Here is a 15,331-nt window from a genome sequence, read left to right on the forward strand (position 1 = left end):
GTAAACTATCTTCCTCAGGTAGTACAAGGGTATGAGCACAAACATAAAATATATATAGACAAAGATTCACAATGATTGGTTGATACTAATTAGTTAACCTGGGTCCAAACAAAGGAAACCCTTCATGTGCTGGTGCTAAGTGTCCACATTGGTTTCACATAAGCCACCTTCACATGAATACAAAGTATCAAAAACACATTGGATAAGGTACAGAATATGGCAATGCATGTTGGTAAACAGTTATACAAAAATACATCTGTAGTGCCTACATCAATTTCATAAAAATCACCTACACATAAATTAAAATTATTTAATTTGACCACTTTCAGTCCCCCTTTGGGGGTTAGCGGCAGGAGCAGCTTCTAGTTAATCATTCTCAAATCCCCCCCACTATAAAATTCCCCTTTGGCTGCTCAACTCAGGACCTGCGGTTGGGGGCTGCACTCTCCTAACTTTCAGGACCTGTGGTGATGCACATCTGATCCTGAGTCACGTGATCTGTGGGCGGACACGTGGCCTGCAATTTTGGAACCTGGAAGCGGTGAGCACGAGCGGCGGTCTGCAGCACACGGCACGTGGTGTGCCAAGCTACCTGTACCTTGCGGTGAGACGTGCCTGCTCCTTCCATTTTCACACTAAAACCGGAGTTGTGCTGGGGTGCACAACTCCAACAGGTGAGTGGCCTATTGGCTGTTTCCGTCACATCTACCTATCAGGTCCTTCACATAGCGCGCTTTTTCTCCCTTTCTCTTCGAAAACTATTTTTCAAGCACAGTGCAAAGCTCAGAAGTGAAGAAGCGCTATATTAGAATTCAGATTTTGCTGGAATGGTTTGAGTGTGCCATGTCACATTGGTTGAGCCTATGAGGTGCCAGAACAGCAGAATCCCCCATAAGTTACCCCATTTTAGAAACTACACCTCTCAATTAATTCATCTAAGGGTGCAGTGATCATATTGACACCACAGGTGTGTCACAGAATTTTATATCATTGGGCAGTGAAGAAAAAATAATCAATTTTTTACCACAAAAATTTTGTTTTAGCCCCAGGTTTTACATTTTCACACAGGGAAATTGGTAAAAAATGGCACCAAAATGTGTCTCACAATTGCTGCTGAACGTGGCAATACCCCACATGTGGCTGTACAGTACTGCTTACCACACGGTGAGACTCGGGCAGCTCTGAGGTGCTGATATTTCTGCTTCTCCTGAGCGATCATGCTGTGATAGGTCATTGAACGTAATGGGGTTAAAGAGAACCTGTCATCAAAATTTTATACTCATAACTAATGGCATGTACACTACTCAAAAAAATAAAGGGAACACTCAAATAACACATCCTAGATCTGAATGAATGAAATATTCTCATTGAATACTTTGTTCTGTACAAAGTTGAATGTGCTGACAACAAAATCACACAAAAATCATCAATGAAAATCAAATTTATTAACCAATTGAGGCCTGGATTTGGAGTCGCCCCCAAAATTAAAGTGGAAAAACACACTACAGGCTGATCCAACTTTGATGTAATGTCCTTCAAACAAGTCAAAATGAGGGTCAGTATTGTGTGTGGCCTCCACGTGCCTGTATGACCTCCCTACAACACCTGGGCATGCTCCTGATGAGGTTGCGGATGGTCTCCTGTGGGATCTCCTCCCAGACCTGAACTAAAGCATCCACCAACTCCTGGACAGTCTGTGGTGCAACATGACGTTGGTGGATGGAGCGAGACATGATGAATAAGATGTGCTCAATCGGGCCAGTCCATAGCTTCAATGCCTTCATCTTGCAGGAACTGCTGACACACTCCAGCCACATGAGGTCTGGCATTGTCCTGCATTAGGAGGAACCCAGGGCCAACCGCACCAGAATATGGTCTCACAAGGGGTCTGAGGATCTCATCTCGGTACCTAATGGCAGTCAGGCTACCTCTGGTGAGCACATGGAGGGCTGTGTGGCCCTCCAAAGAAATGCCACCCCACACCATTACTGACCCACTGCCAAACCGGTCATGCTGAAGGATGTTGCAGGCAGCAGATCGCTCTCCACGGCGTCTCCAGACTGTCACATCTGTCACATGTGCTCAGTGTGAACCTCCTTTCATCTGTGAAGAGCACAGGGCGCCAGTGGCGACTTTGCCAATCCTGGTGTTCTGTGGTAAATGCCAAGTGTCCTGCACGGTGTTGGGCTGTGAGCACAACCCCCATCTGTGGACGTCGGGCCCTCATACCACCCTCATGGAGTCAGTTTCCAACAGTTTGTGCAGACACATGCACATTTTGCAGGGCTCTGGCAGTGCTCCTCCTGTTCCTCCTTGCACACAGGCGGAGGTAGTGGTCCTGCTGCTGGGTTGTTGCCCTCCTTTGGCCCCCTCCACATCTCCTGGTGTACTAGCCTGTCTCCTGGTAGCACCTCCAGCCTCTGGACACTACGCTGACAGACACCGCAAACCTTCTTGCCACAACTCGCATTGATGTGCCATCCTGGATGAGCAGCACTACCTGAGCAACTTCTGTGGGTTGTAGAGTCCGTCTCGTGCTACCACGAGTGTGAAAGCACAACCAACATTCAAAAGTGACCAAAACATCACCCAGAAAGCATTGGTACTGAGATGTGGTCTGTGGTCCCCAACTGCAGAACCACTCCTTTGAGTGTATCTTGATAATTGCAAATAATTTCCATCTATTGTCTATTCCATTTGCACAACAGCATGTGAAATTGATTGTCAATCAGTGTTGCTTCCTAAGTGGACAGTTTGATTTCACAGAAGTTTGATTTACTTGGAGTTATATTCTGTTTAAGTGTTCCCTTTATTTTTTTGAGCAGTGTATTTAAAGGTGTTTTAAGGGTATGTGCACACGATGCAGAAATGCTCAGGATTTTTTCCTGAGAATTTCTGCATCTCCCTGGCAGGAAAAAACGCATGCGGATTGTACATGCGGTTTCCTACCAGGGACATGTGGAAATGAAGCGGTCTTCACTTTCATTTCTGCATGCGGGTTGACAAGCGCTTCCCAAGCGATTTTAGCATCACTTGGAAAGTGCTTGTCAACTTCACACTGTATAAATCCATGCAGCCGGCATGGATTTATATAGTGTGTGAATGTCAAAAAATAAATATATACTTTACCCTCTGATGGCCCCTGGTGTCTTGCTTCGCTCGGTCCCATGACTCTGACGTCAGCGAAGGTCTTTCTTCATTCAACCGCGAGGTGCGGGGAACCAAGCAGGAGCGCTGCGCGGGCCGTCAGAAGGTGAGTATGTATATATTTTTTATTTTATTCTTTTTTTTTTAATGGTACCTGGGTCTGGATGAGAGTCCTCTCATCCACACCCGGGTACCATCTGCACATTAGACCGCATGAAAAGCGCATCAACATATACAGTGATGCAGATTCCATGCGGTCTAATGCAAGTCAATGGCGCCAAAAAAGCAGCGTTTCCGCAAAATTAATTGACATGCTGCGGATTTTTGAGCGCAGCGTTTACCCTGCGGAAAAATCCGCATCATGGGCACAGCACATGCGGATTTCAATTGGGGAACATTGCTGCCCTTCTACCATGCGTTTTTCATGCGTTTCCGCGGCGTTTACGCAACTGCAAAAACGCCGCGGAAACGCATGAAAAACGCATCGTGTGAACTCAGCCTAATGCTGATTAACTCTTTAATGTTCCTTGTAGAAATCTGTTTTGCAGTTTTAGAGAAATCCAATTAAAATTTTCTGCTAGTAAGTTGCAAGTGGAGTGGTAAGACACTGCAATTGCAGATCTCTAAGGCTGTGTGCCCACTATGCGTTTTTAAGCGTTTCCGCAGCAGCAATTCCGCTGCAGAAACACTTAAAAAACGCTTGGTAAAAGATCTACCATGTTCCCCAATGATAATCCCCATGTGCTGTGCATATGCTGCGGAAATTTCCGCTGCGGATTATCATTGCGGAAAAATGTGCAGCACTAGCATTTAATTTGCGGAAGCGTGGCGTTTTCGCCGCCATTGACTTGCATTGGAACGCATGGAATCCGCATCACTGCATATGTAGATGCGGATTCCATGCCTTTCAATGTGCGGATGGTACCCGGGTTTGGAGAAGAGGAGACTCTCCTCCAGACCCGGGTACCATAGTACCTGTAAAAAAAATAAATAAATAAATATAATTACCTTCTGATGGCCCCCGGTGTCCTTGTTTTGGTTTGCCGGCAGCTCGCAAGGGACTCAAGGACCTGCGGTGACGACATTTAGTTATGTGACTGGTCACGCGACCGCTGACGTCAGCAGGTCCTTTAGTCTACCGTGAGCTGCCGGCAAACCAAAACAAGGACACCGGGGGCCATCAGAAGGTAAGTATATATTTATTTTTTTACCATTCTTTCGGTCACACTATATGAATCCATGCCGTTTGCATGGATTTATATAGTGTGACCAAGTTGTCAAGCACTTTCCAAGTGATGCTAAAATCACTTGGAAAGCGCTTGTCAACCCGCATGCGGAAATGCATGTGAAGAACGCTTCACATCCGCATGTCCCTGGCAGGAAAGACGCATGTACAATCCGCATGTGTTATAATGACCGTTTTCATGCACTTTGTTTTAAAAAATAATAAACATCACAAATCCGCAAATGATATGGGCATATTTGGTCTCCCTGTAATTGCAGCAATCCGTACAACATAGCGATCAGATTATTTATTCTGATTAAAAATTGTGATTGATTTTTTTTTTTTTTTTTCAATAACCTTAGAAGATTGTTTTTGTGTTGTTGCTGCAGGCACTTACGGGAAAAAAAAACGCATATTTTGTGTTACGTGTGAACACTGACTTAGACACTAAAAAGAAAGATCTCCTGTAGTGAAGCTTATGTAAAATGAATCGTTTCTGTCTGCTACATCTATGAATGAATAAATAAAAAATAAATCCATAGGTCCCAAGTAGAGATGAACATGACGCACAGATGATGTTGCGCCAGACCTGGCTCATCAAAAGCCGCGCCGGGGACAGTGGAAGGTAAGAGCTTTGCCGGCCTCCCTTCCAACTGCCATGTACCACTGACCTGGACTCTGGACCAGAGTCCTGTTTATCGATCCGCTTATCTCTAGTTCGAACCATGCCAGATACAGCAGACCGTCACAAATTTGGGTCTACGCCTGGCAGTCCCAGGCGTCTGCTGAATGACTTTCACTGCCACCGCAGCTTCTGACATCTCCGCCTGCCAGGGTTGAATAAAATGGTAAATGGGTGTGACTAAGGGCTTGATCGGAATTTGCCATGGTGCACAATGTGCGCCACATGGTTCATTTGAAAAAGTTTGGAGGTATGCACGAGTGCCTGTCAGTCAGCGTCAGGAGGCAGGCAAGGGGTGGGGAATCGGGAGAGAGGCAGGACAGCTATAAGTGCAGTGCCCACCCCACTGCACTTGTAACTCATTACCATACAATTTCAAGTATGGATTTCTCCAAAACAGTAAAATGTATTATTATAGGAAAGGTAAGGATTTAATCAGCATTAAAGCACCTTAATAAACATGCTGTTAGTTTGGGGAAGACATTGGCAAAGTCCAGCCCGCGGACCAAGAGGGCCGAAGAGCAGAAAACACTGCTGTCTGCGTCCTCAGGATGTAGATAGCGAGGGATTCAATGCTGGAGGAGGGGGGCACCGGCTCATTCTTCCACCATTCAGCGTGTGCAAATGAGACAGCAGACTCTAGGACATCACTACACCACTGTCTAATCAGCATCTTGATATGCCACACTTGTGAGATGGATGGATTTTCTCGGCAAAGGAGAGTGTTCACTAACACAGATTTAGACAAATTTGTGAACCATATTTGAGAGAAAATAGCCTTTTGTGTACATAGAGAAAGTCTTAGATCATCAGCTCATGAAAAATGGGAGCAAAAACAAAAGTGTTGCATTTTATATTTTTAAATGTGTGTATGTATATAAATGTATGTATGTAAAATATATATATGTGTGCATATACAGCGGAGTGAAAGTCTTTGCCCCTTCCTGATTTCTTATTCTCTTGTATGTTTGTTACAATTAAATGTTTCAGATCATAAAACAAATTTAAATATTAGACAAATATAGCACAAAATGCAGTTTTTAAATGAAGATCTTTTTTATTAAGGGAAAAGGAAATCCAAACCTACAGGGCCCTGTGTGAAAAAGTGATTGACTCCTCCCCCCTTAAAACATAAATTAACGGTTTATCACATCTTTGGGAAGCTGAGTTCAATTTCCCTAGCCACAAGGGCCTGATTACTGCCACACCTGTTCTCAATCAAAAAAAACCTTAAATAGGACCTGCCTGACAACGTGTAATAGACCAAAAGATCCTCAAAAGCTAGACATAATGCTGCAATCCATAGAAAATGAGAAACAAAGTAATTGAAATCTATTAGTCTGGAAAAAGTTATAAAGCCATTTATAAAGCTTTGGGACTCCAGCGATCCACTATCCATTATCAACAAATAGTGAAAACATGGAACAATGGTGAACCTTCCCAAGAGTCGCCGACCGACCAAAATTACCCCAAGAGCACAGTGACGACTCATCCAAGAGGTCACAAAAGACCCCACAAAGAACTACAGGTTTCATTTGCCTCAGTTAAGGTCAGTGTTCATGACTCCACCATAAGAAAGAGACTGGGCAAAAATGGCATGCATGGCAGCGATCCAAGACGAAAAACCACTGCTGAGCAAAAAGAACATAAAGGCTTGTCTCAGTTTTGCCAGAAAACATTTTGATGAGAATACTCTGTGGACTGACGAGACACAAGTTTAATTTTTAGAAGGTGTATGTCCCATTACATATGGCGTGCAAGTAACCGCATTTTAGATAAGGAACATCATACCAAGAATAAAATGTGGTGGTAGTGTGATGGTCGGAGGTTATTTTTCTGCTTCAGGACTTGAAAGACTTGTTGTGGTAAATGGAACCATGAATTCTGCTGTCTACTAAAAAAATCCTGAAGGAGAATTTCCGGCAATCTGTTTGTGACCTCAAGCTGAAGCGCACTTGCACTTATGCAGCAGGACAATGATCTAAAACACACCAAGTCCACCTCTGAATGGCTTAAGAAAAACAAAATTAAGACTTTGGAGTGGCCTAATCGAAGTCCTGACCTTAATCCGATTGAGATCCTGTAGCATGACCTTAAAAAGACTGTTCATGCTTGGAAACCCTCCAATGTGACAGAATTGCAACAATTTTGCAAAGATGAGTGGGCCAAAATTCCTCTAGAGCGTTGTAAAAGACTCATTGCCAGTTTTCGCAAACACTTGATTGCAGTTGTTGCTCCTAAGGGTGGTCCAACCAGTTTTTAAGTTTAGGGGGCAATCACATTTTCACACAGGGCCCTGTAAGTTTGGATTCCTCTTTCCCTTAATAATAAAGACATTCATTTTAATAACTGCATTTTGTGTTTACTTGTGTTATCTTTGCCTAATATTTTAAATTTGTTTTGTGATCTGAAATATTTAAGTGTGACAAACATACAAAAGAATAAGAAATCAGGAAGGGGCAAACAATTTTTCAAGTGTGTGTGTATGTGTATGTGTATATGTATGTATGTATGTATATAATTTTTTTTGTGTATTTTAAATGCGTGAATGTGTGTGGGATCATTCTGTATTTAAAGTGGCTATGTCGGGGCTCATGCCGTACAGTGGGGAGAAAAGTATTTAGTCAGCCACCAATTGTGCAATTTCTCCCACTTAAAAAGATGAGAGGCCTGTAATTGACATCATAGGTAGAGACCTCAACTATGAGAGACGGAATGAAAAAACAAATCCTGAAAATCACATTGTTTGATTTGGAAAGAATTTTTTTTTCAAATTTTGGTGGAAAATAAGTATTTGGTCAATTACAAACAAGCAAGATTTCTGGCTTTCATAAACCTGTAAATTCTTCTTTAAGAGGCTCCTCTGTCCTCCACTCATTACCTGTAGTACTGGCACCTGTTTGAACTTGTTATCAGTATAAAATGCACCAGTCCGCAACCTCAAACAGTCACACTCCCAACTTCACTATGGTAAAGACCAAAGAGCTGTCGAAGGACACCAGAAACAAAATTGTAGCCCTGCACCAGGCTGGAAAGACTGACTCTGCAATAGGCAAGCAGCTTGGTGTGAAGAAATCAACTGTAGGAGCAATAATTAGAAAATGGAAGACATACAAGACCACTGATAATCTCCCTTGATCTGGGGCTCCACACAAGATCTCACCTCGTGGGGTCAAAATGATCTCAAGAACAGTGAGCAAAAATCCCAGAACCACACGGGGGGGGGGGGGACCTAGTGAATGACCTGCAGAGAGCTGGGACTAACGTTACACAGGCTACCATCAGTAACACACTATGCCGGCAGGGACTCAGATCCTGCAGTGCCAGACGTGTCCCCCTGCTTAAGCCATTACATGTCCGGGTCCATCTGAAGTTTGCTAGAGAGCATTTGGATGACTCAGAAGAGTATTGGGAGAATGTCATATGGTCAGATGAAACCAAAGTAGAAATGTTTGGTAGAAACACAACTCGTCATGTTTGGAGGAGAAAGAATGCGGAGTTGCATCCAAAGAACACCATACCTACTGTGAAGCATGGGGGTGGCAACATCATGCTTTGGGGCTGTTACTCTGCCAAGGGACCAGGATGAATGATCTATGTACATGAAAGAATGAATGGGGCCATGTATCGTGAGATTTTGAGTGCAAGCCTCCTTCCATCAGCAAGGGCATTGAAGATGAAACGTGGCTGGGTCTTTCAGCATGACATTGATCCCAAGCACACCGCCAAGGCAACGAAGGAGTGGCTTCATAAGAAGCATTTCAAGGTCCTGCAGTGGCCTAGCTAGTCTTCAGATCTAAACCCTATAGAAAACCTTTGGAGGGAGTTGAAAGTCCGTGTTGCCCAGCGACAGCCCTAAAACATCAATGCTCTAGAGGAGATCTGCATGGAGGAATGGGCCAACATACCAGCAAGAGTGTGTGCCAACCTTGTGAAGACTTACAGAAAACGTTTGACCTCTGTCATTGCCAACAAAGGATATATAACAAAGTATTGAGATGAACTTTTGTAATTGACCAAATACTTATTTTCCACCAAAATTTGAAAATAAATTCTTTACAAATCAGACAATGTGATTTTCAGGATTTGTTTTCTCATTTTGTATCTCATAGTTGAGGTCTACCTATGATGTTAATTACAGACCTCTCTCATCTTTTTAAGTGGGAGAACTTGCACAATTGGTGGCTGACTAAATACTTTTATTCCCCACTGTATATAGTGGCCTGTGTGTGATATTATGGAGTTATATGGGTTGAAAAAAAGACTCTGGTCCGTCAAGTTCAACCTTTCTCCACATTTTTTTTTATCCGTAGATTTATAACCCACAATGCATTTTGTTGTGAGAAGCATCCAGCTGCTCTTATAAAAAAAAAAAAACTGTTGGGCCACGAACACACATGGAGTATTTGAGTCTTTTTACCTCCTTATTTGTAAGTCAAAGCCAGGGGTGGGTAAAAATATGCAGAAGTGGTGATGTGTTTCTATTATACTTTCACTGATTGTTCCACTCCTTGTTCTGGCTTACAAATACTGAGGTAAAAAGCTCACCCAATACTCAGCGTGTGATCATGGCCCTAATGTCTGCCATTACTACCTCTTCTGGTAGGGCATTCCACAGTCTGACTGCTCTGACTGTAAAGAACCCTTTCCTATTTTCCTCTGTCAATCCCTTCACTGGCTCCCCTTTGCCCAGAGACTCCAGTTCAAAACCCTAAGCATGGCATATAAAGCCATCCACAGCCTGTCTCCTCCATACACCTCTGACCTAGTCTCCCGGTACTTACCTGCATGCAACCTCCAACCCTCACAAGATCTCCTGCTCTACTCCCCTCTTATCTCCTCTTCCCACAATCGCATACAAGATTTCTCCCGTGCATCCCCCCTACTCTGGAACTCTCTACCCCAACACATCAGACTCTCGCCGACCGTGGAAATCTTCAAAAGGAACCTGAAGACCTACCTCTTCCTAAAAGCCTACAACCTGCAGCAACCACCGATGCACTACATTGCTGCACAACCAGCTCTACCCTCACCTACTGTATCCTCACCCATTCCTTGTAGACTGTGAGCCCTTGCGGGCCGGATCCTCTCTCCTCCTGTACCAGTCGCTGACTCGTTTTTGTTCAAATTATTGTACTACTTGTTTGCTATGTATACCCCTTTCAAACATGTAAAGCGACGAGGAATTAAAAAAAATATATATATATATTATAGTACAGACCAAAAGTTTGGACACACCTTCTCATTTAAAGATTTTTCAGTATTTTCAGGACTATGAAAATTGTACATTCACACGAAAGGCATCAAAACTATGAATTAACACGTGGAATTATGTACTTAACAAAAAAGTGTGAAACAACTGAAAATGTCTTATATTCTAGGTTCTTCAAAGTAGCCACCTTTTTGCTTTGATGACTGCTTTGCACACTCTTGGCATTCTCTTGATGATCTTCAAGAGGTAGTCACCGGAAATGGTTTTCACTTCACAGGTGTGCCCTGTCAGGTTTAACAAGTGGGCTTTCTTGCCTTATAAATGGGGTTGGGAGCATCAGTTGTGTTGTGCAGAAGTCTGGTGGATACACAGCTGTGATAGTCCTACTGAATAGTCTGTTAGAATTTGTATTATGGCAAGAAAAAAGCAGCTAAGTAAAGAAAAACGAGTGGCCATCATTACTTTAAGAAATGAAGGTCAGTCAGTGCGAAAAATTGGGCTAACTTTGAAAGTGTCCCCAAGTGCAGTTGCAAAAACCATCAAGCGCTACAAAGAAACTGGCTCACATGTGGACCACCCCAGGAAAGGAAGACCAAGAGTCACCTCTGCTTCTGAGGATAAGTTTATCCGAGTCACCAGCCTCAGAAATCGCAGGTTAACAGCAGCTCAGATTAGAGACCAGGTCAATGCCACACAGAGTTCTAGCAGCAGACTCCTCTCTTCAACAACTGTTAAGAGGAGACTTTGTGCAGCAGACCTTCATGGTAAAATAGTAGCTAGGAAACCACTGCTAAGGACAGGCAACAAGCAGAAGAGACTTGTTTGGGCTAAAGAACACAAGGAATGGACATTAGACCAGTGGAAATCTGTGCTTTGGTCTGATGAGTCCAAATTTGAGATCTTTGGTTCCAACCACCGTGTCTTTGTGCGACGCAGAAAAGGTGAACGGATGGACTCTACATGCCTGGTTCCCACCGTGAAGCATGGAGGAGGAGGTGTGATGGTGTGAGGGTGCTTTGCTGGTGACACTGTTGGGGATTTATTCAAAATTGAAGGCATACTGAACCAGCATGGCTACCACAGCATCTTGCAGCGGCATGCTATTCCATCCAGTTTGCGTTTAGTTGGACCATCATTTATTTTTCAACAGGACAATGACCCCAAACACACCTCCATGCTGTGTAAGGGCTATTTGACCAAGAAGGAGAGTGATGGGGTGCTACGCCAGATGACCTGGCCTCCACAGTCACCAGACCTGAACCCAATCGAGATGGTTTGGGGTGAGCTGGACCCCAGAGTGAAGGCAAAAGGGCCAACAAATGCTAAGCATCTCTGGGAACTCCTTCAAGATTGTTGGAAGACCATTTCCGGTGACTACCTTTTGAAGCCCATCAAGAGAATGCCAAGAGTGTGCAAAGCAGTCATCAAAGCAAAAGGTGGCTACTTTGAAGAACCTAGAATATAAGACATATTTTCAGTTGTTTCACACTTTTTTGTTAAGTATATAATTCCACATGTGTTAATTCATAGTTTTGATGCCTTCAGTGTGAATGTACAATTTTCAAAGTCAAGAAAATAGAGAAAAATCTTTAAATGAGAAGGTGTGTCCAAACTTTTGGTCTGTCTGTCTGTACATACATACATATACATATATATATATATATATACATACATACATACATACTAAATGCAAGTCAGCTCACCTCCTTATGTGGGTAATCCTCCCCATGGAGCGAATGAGCACGAAGTAGAGGTTGGAACAAACCCAATCCAATGTGAAGATTTACAAGACGTTTCTCCAGCTATTCCTCCAGTGGTGATCATAATAAACGACTTTTATTCAAATTCCATTAAAACATATCCATAGTCCACACAGCAGAACAATATAGATGCAGAGACCCCCTGGACTACGCATTTCGACACGTGTAGTGCCCTCTTCAAGGTCCAAAACCTGTCTAGATAGAGCAAACAAGGAATATATAAGACATTTAATTGTTTGGAATGAGAATGCTACAACCAACTGGGTGTGACCCCAATCAGTATGCATGTATCAGTCTTTCCCATACCGAGGAAGTCTCAACATTATCACTAGTTACCTTGATGCTCCATGTAGACAGAATATACATAGAACATGAATTAAAAAACATAAATATGTAAATGTAAAAAAAAAAATATATTTTTCTGTATACAATGGTGATTATAAATTGCACAGAAAAAAAGCCAAGTTGAGCAATAGATACAGATTGCAATATATTATATGTATATTATTATATATTTTATATTCTATTATATATTATGTGCCATACCTATACAGGAAATAACCGGAAATAAATAAACCCAAATAATTTTTGTTAGGGTAAATTAAAGTAAGGGTAAAATTACCACACGTGTATTTTTTTATTTCTTCATTTTTAATGATTGAAAGAGGGGGGTGAATTGAACTTGTATATTATTTTTGTTCTAATACGATCAGGGTCTCTGTCCCTACATCATGCTTCTTTCAAATGAGGTTGTAAATACCTGGTGACATTCCCTTTAAGCGAGGTTTATACTCCGGACATTCATGTGAATTGCCCTTCATGTAATACATAGTCAAGCCATCTCTGCCCAGTGGAAGGAAAATGTGGTCAGTGGATTTCCAGTTTAGCTCATGAAGGGTGCCCAGAGGATGGCATGAAAGGCACATATGCATGAGTCCTGCATTATTATTATTTTTTCCTATTTACCGTCTGTCTTCACATTTGTCTTGGGCCGACGTCATACTTTTTCTCTAGGATTACCCAGGATTTGTCCTGTAAACATTTTCCCTTCTTTGTCTTTATGACAGTTTGCAGACTTCAGGTAGGAATGTACAAATGATCGACCTTCATAGCTTTTAGTACTGAGCTGGAAATTGCATTAATGTGGCAGCCAGTGACCAATGAGATTTTCAATCAACCACAAACTTTTTCTGTACCTTTCTTACTCCTTTGTACTCAGTATTTCTGACCTCTGTGTTTTATTAATTTTCATCACAACCTCCTGCTTTCACACCCAGTTGTACGCCTGCTCTGTTGTTTCTGCTTTTACTGAGGAAATTGCAATATTTCCCTTTTTTTCTTCATTTCTTGTTCCTAGGCTGAAGCATATCCCCTTTATACCCTTTACAAACACCCACCTTACTTCCGTGCCCTTTCACACTGCACCCTACACTGCAAGAGAGTGGCAATACAGGAGAATAGCGATGACTTAAAACACCAAACCAAAAATGTTGAAACAGATATTCCGTCCAAAAACCAAGATGAAAGAGGCAAGTTCTATGTTCTGTGCTGCTTGTGAATATAATAGGAGTATCCTTCTTTCACCTCTATACCTTTCCATAATTCTGTGTTTTCTGACCTGCTCAGTATTGTACAGTTATAGTAGTGGGTATGGGAGGTCCGTTTAATACAATGCTAGTTAATAGGTTTGCTCCATTCCTGTTTAGTTTCGTACTTGGCACTGAGGAAATTTGTTATGGGACCCAGAGCCACTTTCTGGGTCATTTATGCCTAATTTTCTTTCTTATGTGAATGTACTTCATCGGACACGCCAAGCTTCTTGTGTGTGCAGTGTAGAAGAAACTCTACACAAGCATTTAGTTTGAATTATACACGGCTGTTTAAAGATCAACATTTTTTAATAATCATTTTAAGATGGCTTATTATGTGGCTATTATGTAATATGTTGGAACTGACTTTTTCACAGCTGCATATGTTTGTAAAGGGCTAAGGTCATATTTAAAGTCGACCTTTCACATTGGAAATTCTGCACAATCTGCAAGCAGTTTGATATAAAGCAGATTAATGTATGATTTGTGAAAATGATCCCAATTGTTTTTATTCCTATAAATCTCTGCTCACGCTTTATAATCAAATAGGAATTCTGACTCCGTGACTGACAGTCAGGCTGCGTGCCCACTATTCGTTTGTCAAGCGTTTTTGCCGCGGAATTTCAACAGCAAAAACACTTAAATGCTTGCTAATATGTGCCCCATGGTCCCCAATGATAATCCGCATGTGCTCTGCACATGCTGCGGAAATTTCCGCTGCGGATTATCATTGCGGAAAAATGCGCAGCATGTCCAATAATTTTGCGGATACGCAGCGTAATTGCCGCCATTGACTTGCATTGAAACTCGTATTATCCGTGTCAGCACATTTGCAGATACGAATATTATGTGATTCTATGTGCGGATGGTACCCGGGTTTGGAGAAGAGGAGACTCTCCTCCAGACCCAGGTACCATAGTACCTGTTAAAAAAAGAATTTAAAATAAAAAAATAAAGATTATACTTACCTTCCGATGGCCCCCGGTGTTTTCTCCGCTTCGTCAGGTCTGTTGTATGGGTCGCAGTGGTGTGAAAGGACCTGCCATGACGTCATTGAGTCATGTGACAGGTCACGCGACTGCTGACCTGTCACATGACTCAATGACGTCATAGCAGGTCCTTTCACCCCACCGCAACCCATACAACGGACAAGACGCAGCAGAGAAAACACCGGGGGCCATCGGAAGGTAAGTATAATCTTTATTTTTTACTATTTTTTATTCTTTTTTTTTTTTTTAACGATTACTTGGTCACACTATATAAATCCATGCCTGTTGCATGGATTTATATAGTGTGACCGAGTTGTCAAGTACTTTTCCAAGTGATGCTAAAATCTCTGCTTGATAACCCTCATGCAGAAATGCATGCAAAGATGCTTGACAAACTCTTCTACCTGGCGGGGAAAAACGCATGTAAAATCCACATGCTTTTTTCCTGCCAGGGAGAAGCGGAAAAAATATGCATCATTTCTGCATCGTGGGCGCATATACAAGAATGAGGCTATGTGTCCATATAGAGTTGGTTGTCAGTCACAGTAGGACCGCCCACTTAACAAGTGGTATGGGTTTAAATGAATAAAATACAAGTTACACTGACAAGTTAATATCTAGGTTTGTGGGAAAGATTCAAAGCATCACTGGTGCTGTTACTAATCTAAGTTCCCTGCCCTTGTAGTATACTTACTAGCCACTGTCTTCACCTGTTATCTGTGCCACT

At 42.4% G+C, this 15,331-nt stretch overlaps 1 protein-coding gene and 1 long non-coding RNA gene across 5 annotated transcripts in view; one reads left to right on the forward strand and one right to left on the reverse strand.

Moving 5' to 3' along the window:
• LOC141219705 (uncharacterized) overlaps positions 1 to 15,331 on the reverse strand; it is a 186,940-nt gene that overhangs the window by 151,255 nt on the left and 20,354 nt on the right. Inside the window, exon 2 of the long non-coding RNA XR_012288139.1 lies at positions 11,970 to 12,221. This is a non-coding gene — a long non-coding RNA (uncharacterized lncRNA). The remainder of the gene's footprint in view (positions 1 to 11,969; positions 12,222 to 15,331) is intronic.
• Positions 1 to 15,331, forward strand: part of RPS6KA1 (ribosomal protein S6 kinase A1) — a 177,679-nt gene that overhangs the window by 118,633 nt on the left and 43,715 nt on the right. The window contains exon 1 of one of the 4 annotated variants that reach the window (XM_073666165.1): positions 13,413 to 13,555. The exons of the other annotated variants lie outside the window; for them this stretch is intronic. Coding sequence (XP_073522266.1) covers positions 13,514 to 13,555 — 42 coding nt within the window. The 5' untranslated portion in view covers positions 13,413 to 13,513. Of the gene's footprint in view, positions 1 to 13,412; positions 13,556 to 15,331 lie in introns of those variants that run through there. 4 annotated transcript variants of the gene reach the window in all.

The sequence above is a fragment of the Phyllobates terribilis genome, unplaced genomic scaffold (assembly GCF_046119375.1).
Source record: "Phyllobates terribilis strain yellow unplaced genomic scaffold, ASM4611937v1 Scaffold_2__4_contigs__length_985480577, whole genome shotgun sequence".
NCBI classification, from domain to species: Eukaryota; Metazoa; Chordata; class Amphibia; order Anura; family Dendrobatidae; genus Phyllobates; species Phyllobates terribilis.